The sequence below is a fragment of the Monodelphis domestica genome, chromosome 7 (genome assembly GCF_027887165.1).
Source record: "Monodelphis domestica isolate mMonDom1 chromosome 7, mMonDom1.pri, whole genome shotgun sequence".
Taxonomy (NCBI): domain Eukaryota; kingdom Metazoa; phylum Chordata; class Mammalia; order Didelphimorphia; family Didelphidae; genus Monodelphis; species Monodelphis domestica.
The window spans coordinates 172,704,344-172,726,020 of NC_077233.1; the positions used below are offsets into that span (position 1 = coordinate 172,704,344).

At 39.5% G+C, this 21,677-nt stretch overlaps 1 protein-coding gene across 1 annotated transcript in view; it reads right to left on the reverse strand.

Annotated features, from left to right (window-relative positions):
* Positions 1-5,913: 5,913 nt before the first annotated feature.
* Positions 5,914-21,677, reverse strand: part of USP31 (ubiquitin specific peptidase 31) — a 155,228-nt gene continuing 139,464 nt past the window's right edge. The window contains exons 14-16 of the mRNA XM_001377847.4: positions 20,023-20,181; positions 17,584-17,736; positions 5,914-14,242 (exon numbers count right to left, since the gene is read on the reverse strand). Of these exons, the coding sequence (XP_001377884.2) occupies positions 12,678-14,242; positions 17,584-17,736; positions 20,023-20,181 (1,877 nt within the window). The 3' untranslated portion in view covers positions 5,914-12,677. The remainder of the gene's footprint in view (positions 14,243-17,583; positions 17,737-20,022; positions 20,182-21,677) is intronic.

Consider the following 21,677-nt stretch of genomic DNA (forward strand, 5'->3'; position numbering starts at 1 on the left):
GGATTGGCAGTAAGATATTTTCAGGAAGGATACTACAGAAATATTAGAAGTGATTAATGTAAACAATTACATACTCGGAGAAATGAACAAGCATTTAAAGTTGGCAGGGAGAGAGATGAGAGGATCCTGACTGGGCTTATTGGTTAGTCTCAATTCACTTTTTTTTTTTCTTAAAAAAATATTATAAGGGATGGATCTCTGGGAAGAGATAAGTAATATAAAAGAAAAAGATATTGGTAAATTTAAAAAATTTAGAACCCACTAAATGAGGGTCCAGCTAGGTGGCTTGGTGGATAGAGAGCCAGACCTGAAGACAAGAAGTCCTGGATTTAAATCTGATTCAGACACTTCCTAACTGTGTCACCCTGGGCAAGCCACTTAGCTCCAATTGCCCAGCCCTTGTCACTCTTTGCCTTGGAACCGATAAACAGTATTGATTCTAAGATGGAAGGTAATGGATCCATATTTGTCCTTTTATGAAAGAGAACTCAAACAAAAGAAAAGAAATAAAGGGACATATAGTGTATCTATTTTAGAAAGGCTTCCTTGGAGTTATTTCTTGGTAACTCCTATATTTGTGAAATTTCCAAATACTTTAAATTTGTAATCTATAGAAAGGGTGCATTAAAGTACTAAAAGACAGCTCAAAGCCATGGAATCAGAACCAAGTATGGTAGGGTCCTGGTATCCACTAATTAGGTATCTGAGATTTAGTTATCCATGGTTAACCATGGAAAAATTGAAAAATTTGGGAAATTCCAGAAAATAAATAAACTTATTGACTATTGAGTAAGGCAAAGTCCAATACCTAGTAATTGACTCACCTCTGTGTGTGTGTATATGTGTGTGTGTGTGTGTGTGTGTGTGAGAGAGAGAGAGAGAGAGAGAGAGAGAGGAGTTGTTCATTTTTCATTTTCAAAGGAGAGGAGACATCATGGGATTTTGGTCTTGATTTGCTCATAAATTGTATTTAAGTAAGGCAGATTGCACAAAGTTGTCAGTCTCACTCTCTCTTCCAGGGTCACTCAAATCTAGTGGCAAGACAAAAGTCAAGACAATTGACAATGGTTCATGATGCAGTGGATGACCTTGGTTTCTTGAATGTCTGACCAAGCTCTAAGCTTTCCACAGCACCTGCTTCAGCCACCCTCATAGCTATTGGAACAAATTATTCTCATTCATCCATTCTTTAGAAAGAAGTTTTCATGTACTTAGGGTAGACACTCCCCTAACTCCCCAAAGGGTTTGTGACCCATCAGTTACCCTCAACCTAAGTTAGACCATTTGCCAAGTCCAGGATGAGACTGCTGCACTTGCTACCAGATTCTTGGAGCCACGGGTTAGAGATGAATGCCAGCTGGATACCAAAGGTTGATGGAGGCCCTATAAAGGCCCTATAAAGGGCCTCCATATACCCCAAAAGAATATATTATAGAATAACGTATAATATACTTTGTTATTACCGCATTTGATGTTGGTGATGTCTTAATTGTATTTAATCTATAAAATAAACTTTATTATCCATATATAGGTATGAGAAAATCATATTACATATGGAGTGAGCAAGTGTTTATTCATATATCCAGATTCAGACATCCATGATGGGTCTTAGAATGTATTCTCCAAGGTTAATGGAGCCCTACTGTAGGCAAGTTAGGCTCAAAGTATTATGTGTAGGGGTTGCTTCGTTCATTATACTCACATAACCAGCATCGAGCACAGTGCCTGGCTATTTACTTTAATTAAATGTTGATTGAATTATTGATGAGGCTCAAGGGTGAGGGTCAGCAGACGGGAACCAAAGTGATATAAGTATTGCTAAAAGGCAGTCTGCATCAACAGTGAGGAACAAGATCTGTAAGGGCTAAGAGCAACAGGGGAAAGTGAGGAAAACAGACAGGAGGTACCAGCACCAAGAACCTAGATAATAAAGGAAATCCTCTGACCTCACCTTGTTTCCCTATAGTTTTGTTGCAGCAGAAAATCAATCTAAACTTGCTATTCATAGGCAAGTAATTGTTTTGACAACTAGAAACACCTGGCTAACGTGAAGATCATACTTATAACAAACAAATTAAATCAACTAATTTATATCAATTGAAGCAGAGTGGATAGAGTAACAGGCCCAGAATCAGGAAGATTTACCTTTCTGAATTCAAATCTGGCCTCAGATACTTACTAAATGTGTGACTGGGCTTAACCCTGTTTGCCTCAGTTTCCTCATCTGTAAAACAAACTGGAGAAGGAAATGGCAAACCATTGCAGTATCTTTGCCAAGAAAATCCCAAGTCATGAAGAGTGGGGCATGGCTGAAGAACAATAACAAAAAACTTACATATCCTCTGGTCCATCCCCTTACTTAATGATGAAGAAACTTGGGTCCAGATAAGTGAAAGAATTTTATAGTTGGTGGAGGAGTTTGCATTAGAGTTTAACTACCCTGATTAGAGAAGTGAACTATCCAGAGGAGTTGAAGCCATTGGGGAGAGAAATCTTTGTCCATTTTTTTAATTGTTTGGGGAAATACTTTTTTTTTTTTATTTTAAAAGGAAATTTTGGAATAAGGCTACAAGGTTCTGTACTCCCAAAACTGATAGGTGATTGAATATTGGGTGGGTTGTGGAGAATGAAGCATAAAAATAAGTCTTGAGAAATAGCTAAGCAAGGGGACATCACAACGGAAGTATATGATTATCCTAGGCTTGTGTAGACAAGCTCAGAGCTGAGTGCTTGAGGATCTGTTTCACTCTTGGACTAGTACAAAGCTTCCTAACTGTTCTCCCTGTCTCCATTCTTTTTCCTCCATTCTGTCCTTCACATGATTACCAAAATAATCTTGCTGATGCAAAGATCTAACTCTGTAATTTCTCTACTTAGAAGCTTGCACTGGCCCTTAACTGGCCATAGGATAAAATACAAAATCCTTAATTTTCCTTTTCATGATCTCCATTATTTTGCCATAATTGATTTTTCAGCCCCAGTTCCCATAATTCCCCTAGTCATATCCTGTAACAGTTGAACTGAACTATTAGTTGTTCTTTAAACTCATCCTCATTCCCTTACCTCTCTCTGCTGTGCCACCCACCTGCCTAAATATGTAAGGTACTACAGCTCAAAGCTCAAAACAAAATAAAACCTCCAAGTACATTCATGTGTTACATTTGTATAGTTCGTTTAGCTTTATAAGGCTAAGCAGGCCAAAGCAGTGGAGTCAGTGAGTCAAGAAATATTTACTAAGCCAACTGTTTGTGCTAGGTATTGGGAAAGCACTGGGGATAAAAAGATAAGACACCACACAAAAGGAAGCCAAAAAGGCAAGGGGAAGATGTCCAGACATAGGAGAAATTCAAAAAAGAGCACTATGAGATGAGAAATGAAGAGATGGTTGGTCTGGGCATCATCCTTAGATAGAGTACTGCCCTAAGATTCAGTTATAGGACTTGGGCTCAAATCTTGCCTCTTAACACTTACCATGTTTGTGACCTTGGACAAGTCATAGTGTTGGATTTCCACAGTGGGAACTTGGCCACTAGTGATAAGTCAGGGTCACTGTAAATCTGGATCTTGAGTCTTCAGTTTTCTCAGGTATAAAATGAGGAGGATAGATTAGAAGGTCTCCGAGATCCCATCCAGGGAGGGAAGACAGGGTAACCATGATGTTATCTTTTAGCATCATTTTTTTTTTTGCTGGTGGTGTTTTTGTACAGACTTGTGATTTCATCAGGAACTCCCCCTTAACAAAGCAGGTCAGCAACTTCTCTGAGACTGATGGTTGTGAACTGCCAGGAGCATTTGTCTTCCATCACATAGCCAATATGTGTCAGGGGCAGATGGGGGGGAAGAAGACAAGAATGCTGGACCCAGAAACAGGAAACCCCAAGTTCAAATCTGGTCTCCAATACTTCCAAAGCTGTGTGACCCTGGGCAGTCCCCTTAACCCATCTGCCTCAGTTTCCTCATCTGTAAAATGAGAATAGCAATGGCACCTCTCTCCTGAGGTTAAGAAGATAAAATGAGAGTATTTGCAGAGTGCTTTGCCAAGCTTAAAGTGCCATAGAAATGCTAGCCTACCTCTAGTTATTATTATTACTTTATCTCATAGCATCTAAAGCCATGCTGAAAAGTTGGGAGTTCGGAGGAAAAAGCCTAAGAAGAAAAGTTTTAAGAAATCTCATGAAACAAAAGAGTTGTTCTTTTAAATTAATTTCATTTCTGCTGTACCAATTCCAGGAAACTCTGGATAAGCAATACACAGACATTGCCTACTGCTCTAATATGGCACAATGCAGTTTCTGTCCATTTCTCCATCTGATCTGCCATAAGAATGCATCAATTAGTAATTATGGCCTCTTTTTAAATGATGCAGTTGAAGGATCAGTGCCAAGATATTAGAGAATGAAGGGACCTCGGAGATGAAGTCCAACAGTTTGGTTTCCCAAATGTCATGGAAAGGGGAGATGACTTGCCTGAATCCCACACTTTGTTGGATTAAATCCCTGGCATTCAGACTCTTCACCGGGGACTCCTGGCATCACCCTGCTGGGATCTTTTGGAAGGCCTCTGTTGGCAAAAGGGTAATTTAGATGAAAAGGGAAAAAGCATCATTTCAAACTTTCCAGGACAAGTCTTTAAGGAAGTGTGGGCCCTACTCTGAGTAAACCCATTCCAATTTCACAGAGGGAAGCAAAATTATTAAATAGCTGTTTCTTCTATATAAAAAAGTAGCTCGAAGTCAAATACACATTTTTATGAGTTATGTTGATCCTGGGTAATCAGGCGTAAGTACATTTATATCCTCTTCTGGGGCTGAGGGCATAAACGTGCGATTTCACATTATAGAGGCTTAAAAGGATTTTAAAGAAAATGTGGGATAGCTGAGAGGGGACCAGTCAGAACTAGAAGTCCAAGTCCTGCTTTGATGCATATGAACTACATGATTGTGGCAAGTCACCTAACCTCTCAGTTGCCCACAAGGGTCTCTCAAATACTGTAATTCATAGAAAAGTTGTTTCTCAGCATTAATGGAGGTCCCCATACCAGTGAAATGAGATCTCGGTTTTGGAAATAGATAGTTGCTTCTATGACATATTGCTGGCAATAAATTATTATTTGGTACAAAGTCCTTGATCAGGAATGCAATACTCAATCATAACATTGTTCTTTGTGAATATGATTCATTTAACACAGCTTGTTTGTGATGAGTTTTCCCAATAACATATGGTAGAAAAAGGCAAGACATGCCTGTAGCTCTTTCCCAAACTGAACCCTGTACTCATTTGCTAAATGCATATAAGTACTTAATTCCTCAATCGGAAGTAGCAAGGGTATTAAAAAAATTGTTAGGATTTCCAGACTGAGAGGGCACATTTGATAGTTGCATAGGACTTTAGTGCCCTCAAGTGGCTATTCATAATATAAACCACCCCAAAAAGAACTGAGAGAAGCCAAAAGTCTGCATTGCACATTTGGAGAGATTAGGGAGATACATGAAAAAGAAAGGGAAGTGGGGATTGATTAGGGAGGGGAAAGGGAGATGGAAATAGAAGAAGGGAACAGAGAGAGAAGGCAAGGGAAGAAATGAGAGGAGGGAATGGAATTGAGGAGAAAAAAAGGGAAGAGGAGAAAACATGGAGGAAAGGGAGGCAAGACAGAAAGGAGAAGAGAGGAATAGAAAAAAGGGGAAGAAGATGGGAAGGGAGAATGAAGATGGAGGGGGAGGGGAAGGTTAAGTAGGGGAAATTTAAAAGAAAGTCAAAGGAGAGATGGAAAAAGGAAGGTGAGAGGAAAAGAAAAAAAAAGATTTGACAGTTTGTTTTCATCTTACAAAATGGAAGATTCTTAAGTCAACACAAAAACAGAGATCTGTTCATCACTGAGGAAAGAGGGAAAGGATTTGACCAGGACATCATGTAATAAATTTAATGTATTTTATTACATTTTCCACTTTTCTCTTAATTCCAACTACATACTGTAATATTCAAACTGTTCTTTCAGAAAGGAAATGTTTTAACATAAAAATATAAATTCTGCATATTAAAAGTGCATCCACCTTGAATAATAAAACATACAAATAAATAACAGGAGGCAATGACACAGTCTCATGCACTTGTCTTCAAATAATTTAAAATTTACGGCACAATTATGTTTCCTCCAGTCTCAGATAAAGACGTTCTGCTTTCCAGATTACTTACTGTACAACCCCAAAGTATTTATACAGAAGCCAATATCAAAGGTGTGAACTATACCAAAATGTTTTTGTGTACAGTGACAATGGCATGCGGCTTTGAGAAGAACTGTAGAAATTCCAGTGTAAAAACTGAAGCATGACTTCAGTTAAGAAACTATATTTGCAATGAGATCCGAATTCAATTTTAACCAATGGTGAGGCACAGTTGGTGAGCAAACCTGTATGGTGCACTTGAAAGGCCACAAGAGGACTTTATCTTCAAAAAATACTACCACCATTTTCTCTTTGGTGTAATGACACCAAAGCCTTCAAGATAGCACCTAGGACAATTTTATGCTGCTTTTTCATGAACACCTAGAGCAGTGATGGCGAATCTTTTAGAGACTGTGTGCCCAAACGGTGTCCCTCATGCCACATGTGAATCACCCCCTTACCCCAGACAGGGGAGGGAGGAAGCTCTCCTATTGGGCTGCTGGGCAGAGGGTCAGGTGATGAGAGAAATGTCCTCCGGAGCATGTGGATAGGGGGAGGGGATCAGCCACCTCTGGCACACGTACCATAGGTTCGCCAGCACAGACCTAGAGGATTCACTGCTCAAACTTCTCAAGGGTGGAGTTCAGCTTAATTATCCACTTCCACTATTATTTTGGGTGTATTTTAAACTGATGTATTTGGGTGCTACTGGCTTCTGCCACATCAAGCTCAAAGATTATATTATCCTGACTTCCAAATGTTTGCAAAATAATGTTCCACAGGATAAACAGCTAAGTTTAACAGTTGGCTTTTTTTTTTTTAATGAGGTATCCACAGTACTTTTGGCTCACCAAAGATTAAAACTAAATTTCAGTTGCCTCTGCATGTACAGCCAAATTATTTAGGGTCAGTTGGCAAATTTCACAAGAAGTGTTAAAAAATATTACAAGGGGAAAATGATATCAAATGTCACTTTGGAACACAACTCTTCATATTGTTTTAAAGAATTCCTGAAACTGTTATCCTTCAAAGGATCGCAAGAGAGAAAGGGTTTAAGAGCAACCTTCAGGCAGCCTGGTAATTGCTATTTTAATTGCTCACTATGTAAAGGACTTTGGTGTTAAGAGGCACTCTCTTCTATCTATTGATAAGCTTTTCAGAGACCATTTGTCTTAACTTTCTATCACTTTATTATTCCATGAGAAATCCATAACCTCACCAAGAGAATCCTCCACTTGCTATCTACAGACAAGGACAGAGGGTTACTAAGAACACCAAGCCCTCCAGTGTGCTGGCTGCTCTAGCAAACCAAGGCCCCATTTGCACAAGTGCCTTATGACTTAAATCTGCATCCCATTGCTCTGTCCCCTTTAGGACTTCAGGTTCTTCCTTATCAGGTCTCTTATTTGAGAGGTTTGAAGCTTTAGTCTTCTATACCAGATGGATGAACTGAATGGGAGATAGCTCTAGATCCTAACTCAACTGCACAGTACTGCCATAAACACCATGGTACTAGTCCTATTGGGTCTACCGGCTGGAAATATCAACTTCAAATAGCACTAAAGTTCTACAAAAGCATGGTTTAATTTTTTAATTGTCAATGCTGCTAGAAGCTTTTGTCTCTTCTTGAGACCATGATGTCATATAGAAGATATAAATCATTAAAATCCTATAGAAAATGGCAGGTTACTTAGAGAAGATGACACATTAGTAGATTACCCAGACACCACAATATAATACATAAACCAGCATGTTGTCATTTTAATATATCCAATATCTTTCCTATTTGAAAAATACTTAGGAATTTTATACATCAATCTTGTCAATAATCCAGAAGTTCTGCAAAGAAAAGAGTTAAGGATGTGCAAAATAAAGCAAGAAGAAATCATATACGTGCTCCTGAGTGTATAGATACTCAGATCATAGAGGAAACAAAACAACAAATTCAAAAATAGAGCTCCATTACCTAATAGCTTCATTTTAAGCAGTTAGTGCCATCTATGGTCGGTATCAGTTGCTTGCATAGTTAATGAGAGCATGCATTCAGGATGCAGCACTAGATAAAGGCCATGCAGAATTGTTCTTGTTACTTAGAGGGGAAAATGGCGGGTCATGCTCAAATTACAGCTGTGGAGAGCCAAGAGTTCTGCATTTTGGGAGCTGAACAAAAGGAAATGGAAGGGGTGAGGAGGGAATGAAGGAGGATGGGGGAGGCAGCTTAGATGTAGTCTTGTAATCAAAGTGTCAGGTTTCCATCTAAAGCATATGGGCTGATTTAGCTATAACAAATCATTTGTGAACAAAAAGGGACAAAAACCTTGCCGAGTGACACATATACATCATGTTTAGAAAGATATAGGCACCAGTTTGTCATTAAAATGTATATTTCTCCACTCCATCAGTAAGGCAAAGTTCAAAGTGCCTTACATAATATAGAAGGGGTTGTTGTTGGGTTGGGGGGGGGGATTTCCCATTGAAAATGTGCTTATGATTTGCATCCTACTAAATAGTATCTTAAAATCCAGCTCAGAAATATTGATTCTCTTCTATCACAAAACTACAATAACTTTTATATTAGACCCCTTCCCTACCCACCCCCCCAAAAAAGAACTTAATTGCTCAATGATCTAAAAAGGCAATACATCACAATGAAATATACAGACCAAATGAAAACCCACAATTTAAATCCATGGTTTCCCCACTTAAAAAAAATAAAAAAGATCTCATTCCCCTGGGCTCCACTTTCCATTAAAAGCTGCAGCCAGCTGTTTCATTGCAATCTTTTACTACATCTTTTTTCTTGGAAACTATTTTGAAGAAAAGTGGGGTTTTGTTTTCTTCTCTTTTCAAAAAAGTCACATATTCACCTCAAACATGGAAGGACCAAATTCTAGTGTTAGGAACCTAGTTAAATAGCTTCATTGCTGGGCTGCAGAAGAGTTAAACCAATGGAAAGACATATAGTGGATTGATGGGTAAATGAGGACTACATCTACTTTCCATAAAATGAAATTGGTTACAACTACTCTCTATAAAAGAGAATTGGTCACAAGGACTACCCTTCCTAGAACATGCTAATTCAGCAAGATCTGTAAAATAGATTTCCATGTTAGGGAGGGTGGCCCCAGTTAGGGCTGCATGGACTTCTTTTGGTCCATGGGCTGCACTCTAGGTGCCCCTGAGCTAATTAAAGTAAAGCTAACTTGAGAAGTGAACTTACAAAAGTTTTTACACAAATATCCTTTTCAATTTATTTTATGTATTGAATAAGAAATTTCAAGGCAGCCTTTCAAATGATTACAAACATTCACCAAACCACAAATATACTCTAACATTCATTTTTAAGTATCCAGCAAAAATTGTTATCAACTTGGCACAGGGTTGCTTTAAGGACTAGGAAAAGGGTATGCAGTAAGGGCTCCTGGGAGTTAAAGACAACAGAAGAAAATGTTTATTTACCATCATGTCTCCTTATCAAAAGGGAGGTTGGGAGGGTGGGAGAACCTGTATAATCCCAATACTATCTCAAAGTGAACAATGCCAAAGACATTAATAATAAAGTACTATGGATTTGCTCCAGTTTCAGGATTTGTTAGTGATCTTTTGTGCTCACCAGGGAATAATTCCTTCTAACCATACCTCTCTAAAGAGCTTTCATAAACACAAGACCATGATGATCTACAGATAATTGTTCACCTAAATAAACAAGCAACTACCTTATTCCAAATAGCAACACAAAGGAAAAAAATCTGCCTATGTTAAAAAAAAAAACCCTAAATTCTTTTTTTTTTTAAACCAACTTATTAAAATTGTTCCTTGAACCATTCTGGCAAAACTCCTTGGGTGCAATGATTCTTTGTTCTTTTTCCATGTTCACTGTCTGGTGTCCTTAAAGAATATAGTAATCTAAGATAATGAAATCATTGCTATTTTATCAGATTTTCCTTGTTTTATCAAACATGAAAACTAAAGGAAATAGAATAGCATCAATAGTTCAAGAAAATGCCAGTCTCTCCTAAAAGCATGGGTCTGCATTCTTATCTGACCAGAAAGGAGAATCTGTTCTACTAGCTAAGTAATGTTAAAACCTAATGAAAAATTATATTTGAGCTCAAAGCAATTATCTCTTGGGATTTAAAGGATGGGTTTTCTTTTTTTACTCCTATAGAAAACCAACCTAAATTTTAGAATTTAAGTGTCTGTCTGGAAAAGAAGCAAATTTCTCTAGAGTTTAAACTACTACCTTGGTAATTGCCAAAATAAATCCTCTCCAAAAGAAATTCTTGTAACTATCCTAAAGCTGCTTTATAAATTTTGGTGAAGTGGCCCTTCCAATTCAACTCTGCCCTATATTCAAAGGAAAGAAGAGCTTCATGAAAAAGCATTCAACTGTGATTGATACTGTTCACATCTTATGCCCTTTTTCATTGTAGAGAATCTAGACTAGAGAGGAGTCACACTGGGTTTAAAATATTATTCTGTGGAAAGGTAACTACACAAAACTCAACATACCAGTCAAAGTAATAACAATATCAAAAGGGAGTTTGAACAGAAGCCAAATAATAGGAAAACCAGAGAGCAATACTGCTTTGGCATGGGATAAATACCTATATTACACAGAGAAAAACAAAACAAAACAAAACTGGGATGACCAGGCAGAGGGCTGTGGCCAAGAAGATCATGGCAAATAAATTACAGTGAGCATTACAGAAATATTCACAAGGCTGAATATAAAAGAATCCTAATCTTAAATATTGCAAGGGTTTAGATCTTTTGACTACCCTTACATGAATGGGTTCTAGGCCTATTGGTCACCTTGATGCTCAAATGAGCAATTATGTAAGACAAGTGATCTGATACCAGAATTCCCATCATCCATCCCCAACCCCCAAAAGAAAAGTTAAGCAATGAATATTACAGGATGGATAAACTATTTGTTGTAGTTATTAACCAGGATACTAACAGTTGGTGTAGAGTTGGGTGAATTTATGTGTTGGAAAAACATTAATGTTGGAAAACATGCAAACCAGAGACTGTATGAACATGGATCACAGTACATCCCACCCTGTATTATGGCAAAATGACACAATCTGCTTCACAGAGAACCCAGATTACACAGCTCTCATCAAGAAGGAAAGAGATGCACAAAGCCAGAGTAGGTCTTAAAATTTAAGAAAATAAAAGCAGTCTTTGTGTGCATTGTAAATTGAGCAGGGTGGGAGATGTTTTCATTTTTGAAATAAGAAAGGTAACTTGATGCCTTGTGGAATGCGCTTTAAGCTTTGACTTCGGATTTGGGGAGGGGATTAAGGGAGATGAAACCTGTAACTCGGAGGGAAAGGAATTGTTTGCTAGAGAACACGGTTACATTCAAGCCTTACAAAGAGATATTAAAAACAAGCATTTAATATTTTGTTACACTGAGCCTTGATACTGCATTGCTGACTTTTGGCATTGGGCTGAGACACACAGAAACAGAAGCACACTTCCAGAAGGCAAGATTTGATTCTTCTGTTTACAGACAAGGAGTGGAAGCCAAGAGGGAGAGTGGTACATCTATGCATCACCCAGGCACCATTCACACCACCAGGTACATGTTTCCAGTTTTCAAAAAAATTACCAGGGTACAACTTAGAAGATGCTGATGAGTTATATTTCAGAACTCCAATGGAGGACGGGGAAAAGAATGGACAGTGACTAGCATCTTGCTATCCGATTCACCACCTCTTAGCGCAACGTCCAAGAGTTAAGGGATAGCCAGCTAAGGTATGCACACATCTTACCTAGATGAGAGTAACAAGATTCTTTACATCTCAAAAAGCTGACATCCATGATACTAAGAGAAAAATGACATACATTCACACATGAAAGGTTACCTTTATATTCAGTTCATTCACTAATGCTCATCCCTCTTATACTAGCTGAGTATATACCTGAGAAACAACATTAGTGTGAAAATATTGCCCTTTAAAAAAGATTGAAGCCTGGGGCAAGAGCAGAAGCAGCAACAGTGTTCTCAGTTTCAGCGCAGCTTCTACTTCTTACTATACCAGACAACAATCCAGAAATCAATAAGGAGAACTCCTGCTCAGGCAAAAAAATCCCAAATAATATTATTTCACAGTTCTACAGAGCATATACTACTTACAGCATAACTGGTTCACAGGTTTACAAACCCTAGTGTTTGACAAAAAGTTGTGGCATTTCACTAGAAAGAAATATGCACAAGTGCTAAGAGGCAGTCCAGGATTCGGTTTTACAATTATTCCAGTTAACTTGGTATCACTGCTTTCTTTGCCTATGGCTATTATTTGGTTTGATGGCAGAATAAGGAGACACTTCAACACACTGCAGTTTAAGTTCTCCTCACACACGCATTAGGCACATGAACCAAAACTTACAAAACAAAAGCAGGGGCAGGGGATGGGGGGATGTTGGGGAAAGGGAACGAAAATAGAGTTCTCAGTTCTGAATAAATAAGTGTCTTTACAGATAAAACACCTGGTTTGCAGAAATCTCACTGAGGTTTTTGAGAAGGCCGTGCAGAGGTGTGCATGCTAGAAGGTAACTTTTTTAAAGATTTTTCAGCAGACTGCTTGCTACTAGGAGACAAGGGATTTCCAGAATCTAGCTGGGAAGACTTGGATCTGCGGGTAGAAAGTAGGGAATGTTTTACAGAAGTGGAATCCTTGGAAGCGGGCTGCTCTTTTGAAACAGTATTTGCATTTGGCTGCTGGGAGGGCAGTGGCTGGCCGCCCTTCTCGGACTTCTCGTCCACTGTGTTCTTGCCGGACGCCTTGGTGGAGCCTCCGCCTGATTTCTTGGTGAGCAATGTGGTTTTCCCAAGATCAGTTGATCTCCGGGTCTCCTTCTGCCTCAGAGCTGATTTGAAGAAGGACAGCCCTTTGTCTTCTGACTTGCTGTCTCTCTTCAAACCTGACTTCATGCCTGGGTTGGGAGACCGCAGGCTCGCCATGGAGGAACTCCTAACATGCTTCCCATCCATCCTGCTCTCCCCTCCTTTAGACTGGCCCACTCGAGGGGAGTTTGGTTTGGAAGTGGAAGTGACACTGGCTCTCTCCGAACCAAGGCTTATTTTGGAGCCTTCCCGGCTCAGGCTTCGGTCTGAAGTCCTACTCTTCCCAGCAGAGGAGGGACCCCTGGGGGCAGAGCCCGAAGGGGTTTTTTTGGCAGCGGTAGAGGAAGAAATAGAAGCAGAGGAGGAAGCTAACTTTTGTTTCTGCTGAACAGTCACGGTGTCCTGGGATTTGGTAGACGACTCCTTTTTTGACTGACCAGGAACAGGGGACGCATGTCGCCTACTGACTTGGGAAGATTCTGCTTTGCTTCTAGAGCGGGAAGTCTTTACAGAGCTTTTTAAGGGAACGGGAGAAGTGGGTGAAGTGTTTGAAAGAGATGACTCTTGGCGAGCCAAGACTGTCCTCCCTTTCCTCAGGCTTTTATCTGGCTCAGAAACCCCTTTGGCGCTAGGGGACTTCTTAGTTGTGCTGTCTGGCTTTTCTGCAAGTGAGCCGGAGCCACTGGGGGGCTTTGCCTCTTTGATGGGGGAGCTGTCCACAGAATCACTCTGATCCACGTAGGCAATCTGATTATTGTTATCGAAGGGATCTGAGACGGGATGCACTCGGTCCCCTGGTGCTGAGGCTTTGCTCTGGGCATCCGAGAGACTGGGAGCCACTTTCCTGGGAACTGACTCATCTCTGAATACACTTTCCATGACAGCCAGAGGGGCTCTCCCCACAGCCCTGTGCTCGCGCCTGCTGTGGCTCTCGCTTGGTTCCATGTAGCTACTAGAAAGGTTCCTTAAGCTACCAAAGCAAGAGATAGAGACTTTATCATCTGCTGCCTCCCCTATCTTCTCCAAGGTAGAGGCAGAGGTATGCACAGGAGAGTCACCGCAAAAACGGGACGGGGAGTTAGAACGCATCTGCAGCTTAGCAGACAGGGACCAAGACGGTCTGATGCAGTTTTCATTGACGGCCAGGGGGCTGGTGACAGAGGACCTGGACGAGAGGCTTTGGCGCTGGACACTCCTTACAAATGGTCGAGTTGAGAACCCACCTGGGAAAAGCAAAGAAAGCAAAGTGAGGGCCAAGCATAGAATAAACATATAGCCTCAGGAAATTAAAATGGGGGTACTGATGTTCCTCCTCATTTCTTCCTTTTTTTATATTTTGTTCTGACGGGTGACTTATGATGATAAAGCGGATAAAGGGGGAAGGACGCCTTCGGATATAAAGGTGATGTAAACATAAGAGATAGGAATGAAAATTTTTTTCCAAAAAAAGAATTTAGAGGCCATGCCATTTGATATATGCATATTCAGCACTGATACTGTTTCTTTGCCTAGAGTGCCTTTTTAAAAAATAACCCTTACCTTTTGTCTTAGAATCAACAGTGTATATTGGATCCAAGGCAGAAGATTGGTAAGAGCTAGGCAATGGGGGTTAAGTGACTTGTCCAGGGTCACACAGCTAGGAAGTGCCTGAGGCCAGATTTTGGAGCCCCAAACCTTTTGTCTCTAGTTCTAGGCCTGGTTCTCAGTCCACTGAGTCACCTACCTCTTCCCACCCTCCATGGTGTTAGTATTACATAGTATTCTAGTGCCAGGGAATGAACATTTACAGGATCCTTCACCCATCCAATATTAATGAATTCACTATGGAATTTGTAGTGTCTTTTATGTGTGAATTCCTAAGAAGCAGGGAGCACATCTGAACTGTTTCCTTGGCACACAATCTAGCACAAGTGATGACGTTTCAATCTGGTGTCTGCTGGGTGGTTTCCCTGTCCCACGCCCCCTTCAATTCAGCGCATCCTTTACTTATTTATAAACATAATCTTCCTTAAAGCTCAGGTCTGACTATGTTGTTCCTCCTCCCACCCTCCTTGTAGCAGAATCTGAACTAACAACCTCCAGATATTCCCCATGTTTGCCGCCCCTGGGCTCGCGATGATTCCTGCTACAAATTTCGGGTTGCTCTGAGATCGACATTCTGGCATGCCTCTCCCCAAGATAACCTGAATGATTTCTCAGTCAAGAAATAAAAAAGAACACAGGCTCATTGGAGGAGTTCATTTTTCCATGAGTGCCTTTCCAACTTTTTAGTATTATAACTCTTTAGTATTATAACCCTAAAGTACTTAAAAACTTTCATATTATAACCGTGGGGTCTGCCCAAACCATCCCTTCCATGATAAGCAAACTCCGACATGTGAGCAGTGTGGCGTAGTGTTGGAAGTTCCAAAGATCAAGATTTAAATCAAAACTCAAGACACTTGATTAAGGTATGTGACCAAAGGGAAACTGCTTAACCTCTATTAGCCTCAGTGTTCTCATCTGTAAAATGGGGATAATAATAGCATCTACACGACAAGGTTACTATGAGGATTAAATGAAATAACATGTGAAAAACATTTTGCAAACCTCACAGCTCTGTATAAATATAAGTTTACAGGATCATAGGTTGAGAACTGGAATAAACTTTAGGGGTCATCATGTCCAACCTTATTATTTCTAAAGATATGGGAACAGAGACACATAAAGGTTAAATAACATGCTCACAATAAGTATCTGAGGCCAACACTGCAAACAGGTCTTCCTGACTTCCAGTCCAGCGTCCCATCCATTATGACATGCTGGTTCTGTTATTACTATTATTAACTTATTTCACCATTTGTCTTGCAAGTATTATTAACAATACCAAAGAGCAGTGACTCCAGTTTTCTAGATGATACACTCAATCACAAAAGTAGGAAAGAATGGAGACCAGCAAGGTGAATAGCAGGATGCCTTATGCTTTTGGTATGTGAAGACTGGATTTAGCTATCTCCTGATTGTAACAATGAAGAAACTTAGCTCTTCCTTTATTGTGAAGATAAAATTGTAATCTCCTGATTGTAACAATGAAGAAACTTAGCTCTTCCTTTATAGTGAAGCTAGAATTGTAAGCTACAATCTATTTTTAGATTTTAATCTACAAAAAGGTAATAACTCAGTATTTTAAGTACATCTACCCATTTTAACCACAAAAACGTGTTAAGTAACTACCAAAAAAGGTGTTAAGTAATCCAAAAAGACATAATCTAACCAAAGAAGGTAAGAACTAAAGAGTGGGCAGTCCTGGAGAAAATCTAACCAAAGAATGTGAGAACTAAAGAGTGGGCAGTCCTGGAGAAAGCATCTGCTATGATTGGTAGACGTGAAATTTAGGGAAGGTGACACAAGAGAAAAAGATCTTTAAAAAGAGGACCAAAAGGCAGAAGGAAATCATTCAGACATTCGGATCATTTGGGATTTGGATCATTCAATCATTCGGATTCAGACATTTGGATCATTCATTCGGGCACTGACTCAGAGGTGCGACTGGAAGACAGACCCTCAAGGAGTGACCAGAAGACAGACAACCAGACTTCTTTTAGACTGTCACCCTTGATGAGTGAAAAGCTGAATTAGTGACCCCGCCTTTCCAGAGGTGGGACGCCTCCAGGTAAGACCCATCTTCTTGAGACTCTCTTCCCCTGGCTGGGGCTTAGAAATTCTAACCGGTATCAGAAGGAGTCCGAGTTTTCTCTCTCTCTTATTCCTTAATATCATCCTTCTACTGTAAATATTGTAAATAAACTACCATAAATTCCATTTATTTTAGTAATTCATTTTGGGATTTAGAAATTAAATCCCTGGCGACCACCTAATAATATATTTCAGAGTCCAACCACAAATAAATTTAACAGGTATAACCTGGGGCTTAATACTATCAGTCAGCAAACTGCTCTGCAACTCCTGAGTCTGTGAACTCTGTTCTTCATCAACTTGCCCAAGAAGGGGCAGCTAGAGTGGACAGAGTGCCAGGCCCGGAGTCAGGAAGACTCCTCTTCTCAAGTTCCAATCTGGCTTCAGACACTGACTAACTGTGTGACCCTGGGTAAGTTACTTAACCTGGTGTGCCTCAAGTTCCTCATCTGTAAAATGGGATGGAGAAGGAAACAGCAAACCACTCTTTGCCAAGAAACCCCCCCCAAAAGGTCACAAAGAGTCGGACACAACTGAAAAAACAACTGAACATTCCTGCAGAGGCTCAGTGCTCTCAAACTTGAGAAACTACAAACTAGAGATTCCTAATCATTTTCAGGGCCACTGGACCACTTTGGCAGGGAGGTGAAGTCTATGGATCCCTTCTGAGAATAATGTTTTTAAACGCATAAAATAAAATACATGAGATTACAAAGGGAACCAATCATAATGAGACATACATCTTTTTTTTCCCTTTCCAAGATCAAGGAGCCCTTGAAATCTACACGCAGACTCCTCAGGTGTCCCATGGGCCCCAGGTTCGGAAGCCCCACTGGAGACCAGCTCCAGGAGCCACTTCCTCCTGTCCTCCATCTCTTTCTATACATACCATCATCTTCGCTTCTTTCTCCGGTCAACTCCACTGACTCAGAGAGTGAAGCCAGAGATGTTCGCCTAGAAGAAGCTGCAGAAGTGACGCTGGCTTGCTTACTCCCTGGAAGCCGGCTTACCCAGTGTTCACACAGTGAAGAACTTGTGGAACCTGCAGAGAATCCAGAGAATTAAGATCAGAGCAGACTCACATGGCCAATTACAAGTTAAAGGGCCCCCTGTAAGTCCTGCTGATTGATCACAAGTGAGACAGTACACTATGACTAATTAAGGAGGGAACCAATTCCCGTACATATTATATCATTTTAGCTATAAATAATGCAAGTACAGTTCTTAATGCTTCATAAAGCAAAATTTAAATTTAAGAGAAGATGTCAGCTGAATAGAACATAGTCCCAGGGTAATATTTCTGGCTGTTACGAAATAAGTGATTTTCATTTTCAAGGCTGTCAACACGGGATCCTTTTTTTTTTTTTAGTTCAAAAGTATGTGGAGACTTAATTATTTATTCCTATACTGTAATACACAATATAGTATATTACACAGTGTAATACACAAAGGGAGGTAAGTCAGACCTGGATAGTGAAAGTGAGGGGATTTAAAACTATGTTAGAGGAGGATCAGTTTGAAGGAATATTTAACCTGTGGAGGAATAAGAGAGGACACTAAGACAGCTATCCTGAAGAACTGAAAAGCTGTTATGTGGTAAAGAGAGTTAGAAGGCAGGCAGTGTGGTATAGTACACAGAGCACTACACTTGGAATAAAAGCACCTGCTCTCCAATCCTGGCTTGTCCACTCACATCAATCTTTCTAGGCTTTAGTTTCTACTGTGAAATGAAGGGTGTTTGGACTAAATGACCTCAAGAGCCTAAGTCTATGCTACTATGACTTGTTCTCTGACACAGGAGAGAATAACAAGCATCAACACATGGAAATCACATGGACACCAATTAACTATAAGGATAGGCATAGTGTAAGAATAAGTATTAGGAAGTCCCTCCTAACAGTAAGGACAACCCAAAGATTATTGAGAGTATTCAAATAAAGCCTAGATGACTACTTTGGGGACAAGATAAGAAAGGATTCATGTTTCAGGTATAAGGTATGACAAATGACCCCAGAGATCCTTCCCTACTTACTGATAACCTGTAAAACTACCGCAGGATGACCAAAATTCATAGGATCACAGATGTCATTTGAAAGAGACCATAGAGGTTGTCTAGTCCAAGTTTTCCATTTCATAGATGGGGAACCTGAGGCCTAGAGAGGCATAATACTTGTCTAAGGTCACACAGGTAGTTGGGAGAAAAACTAGCATTCAAACCCAGGTACTTTGACTCCCAAGTTATCATTTCTTCTATTGCACTACATTGCTTCCCTAGATTTTCCAAGTTGATTTTTCAAACTATTCTCAATCAAGCAATCTATTTGTCAGAAATGCAATCCAGGAGAGTGCTGATCTGCACATGGCACTGTATTTCGGTGCTTAAATGGGCAGAAATACTTGAGAAACATTAGGGCTTTGACTTCCAGGAAAAGCATTCCATGAGGGTAAGAGTAACACTACAGTCATCCTAGGGGAAAAAAACTTCACTTTCTCAACTCATAATTAACGTGAACGATTGCTTAGGAAGTAACCATCCCATTTAGATAAAATTTTAGGGTCTAATTTTATATTCTTCTGTGTTGGGGCAGAGACACCTGTTATCTACCAAGCAGTCTCCTGAGTAATCATGATTTGCTTCAAAGGTCATAAGAGAATAAGAAATGTTAAGCAAGGTTAATCCCTTGGTATATCCAAACAAGTATTCCATTTCTGACTGCCAACAAGCTAGGATGTATTTACTATTATTATTCAAAAAGGTTAGTAAGATGTCCCTCTAAAACATTCCGATTTCCTTTCTCAACTCATGGTTTCATCTCCTATATATTCATTTAACATTTCTATAATATCCAACATCACTCTTCTTACAATAATGAATTCTTTCATTTTATTTCGCACTATAACAAATAATAATGTTTTTCTTCTGTTCTCAGTTTCTCTCAACTTTCAAAGGCAGTCCCTTTGATTCCAATATTTTTCGATTTGCTATAGTTGTTCATTGTTTACTTTATCTAATCCATTTATGGGTTTATAAACTTCTGTCATATCCCTATCCTCATATCTCTGATATAAAGGTATCCTTCCCCAATCCTAGATTCTTATCATCTTCTTGGAGAGTTTGTGTGTCTTTTCCTCATCTCTTAATTAATGGTGATATTGAGATCATTACAATATTATTGATGAAATAACACAACTGGATCATAAATTACATAAAGAAAAGATCTTCTGAGGGGGGACATCACACCAAAAGTCAAACTTCTTTCCTAAAAGAAATTTACACACAAAAAGAACACAAAGGCTACATCTTTCAGAAACCTGAGCTGGTCCTCACCTGCCACAGAGCTGTTGGCTGACCATGATGGTATAGCTGTTCGCCTCTGGTAAAAAAGTATATATGCTGTCTGCTTACAGACTTCATCCTCAGACAACTGCTGCACATCACTGTCATCAAAGCAGTACCAGAGACCATCCACAGAGTTCTTACAGTACGCTGTCAACAAGAAATTTCCATCATTAGTGAGTTCAGTTTCAGCACTCATTAATGCATTCCCACTAATGCATCATCAAAATCCAACCATGTGATGAACTACAAAGCACCATATTTGGGGGTTATAGGGTCAATTTATGGAATTTTCAAGAAGAGAGCAGGTAGTTAATCCAATCAATTAGTACAACTTTTGGAGAAAAAGACAAAAGATAACCTAAGTTATACATCACACTCAAGCAAATAGTACCTCGCTACACATATGTAGAAACAGGAGACAGGAGCACACAAAAATGAGTTGTTTTATCTTTGCAATGATTGGTCATTGTTAAAACATAATACACCCAGTTTATTTCAACATGATGCAATGCTTGAGTGTTTGCTTACAATGAAGGCACTGAGAGATGACCCACACATGCTCATCAGGCTGGTAGAGAACAACTCTACAAACACTGAAAGCTGATGACTCCTCCTTTCCAGGTCAAAGCAATAGACTGAGATAGAAATGAAGAATATGCATGTTGTAGCTGAAATAAACAAATAAAAACTGTGTTCATGGAAGAGACCTGCCATCCTATAAGAAGCTACATTATAATCTTCTTCCCTGGAAAATCTATAATTTGTTATCAGAAGCTTGGAAATATCCATTGTTTTTAGGGGGAAATGAAAGTATAAATGATACATTTGCAAAATAATTCTCATTTTTTTCTTCCTACAAGGGAGTCAGCATTTTCCTTCATAAGAATTTCTGAGAGCAGGATGAAGAAGGGCATAGAGAACTGGCTTCAGAGTCAGAAAGACCTGGTTTTGAAGTCCCAAATTTGACACATACTGGCTGCGCGACCCAAAGCAAGTTAACCTCTCTAGGCCAAAAGTTCTTAAATGTTTTGGTCTCAGAACTTCTTTACATTCTTAAAAATTAAGGACTTCCTCTTTTAAGAGCTTTCGCTTATGTGGAATATATCTATCAATATTTTTTCACATTAAAAATTAAAACATTTTGGCATTAGCATGAAAATAATTTTGATTTTGCACAATCTCAAGGACCCTCAAGGGTCCCCAGACCACATTTTGAGAACCACTGCCTTAGGCATCTCACTAAACTGTAAGTTGCAAAGGAGGGTTGGTAGGAGTTTCTTCATCTTAGAGTTCCCTGTACCCTGTAAGATCCCCAGCTTATTCCTATCCTACCAGGGAAAGCCATGAAGAGGCCATCTTTCATGAACAGTATTTACTTATAATGTCGGTCTCTTGCCATGCTTTGGGTACAGACTACTTATACTTCAAACAACTTGTAATTTTCACTGACTATGCCTTCCAAGGCAGATCACAGAAATAAGAACAACAATAATAATAAAGAAATAATTAGAATACATAGCATGTATGTGGCATTTTACTGTATAAAGTGTTTTACATGTATTATCCCATTTGATCCTCACAACAACCCTGTGTGATGGATATTATAATTATGACTATTTAAAGATGAAGTACCCAGGATTCAG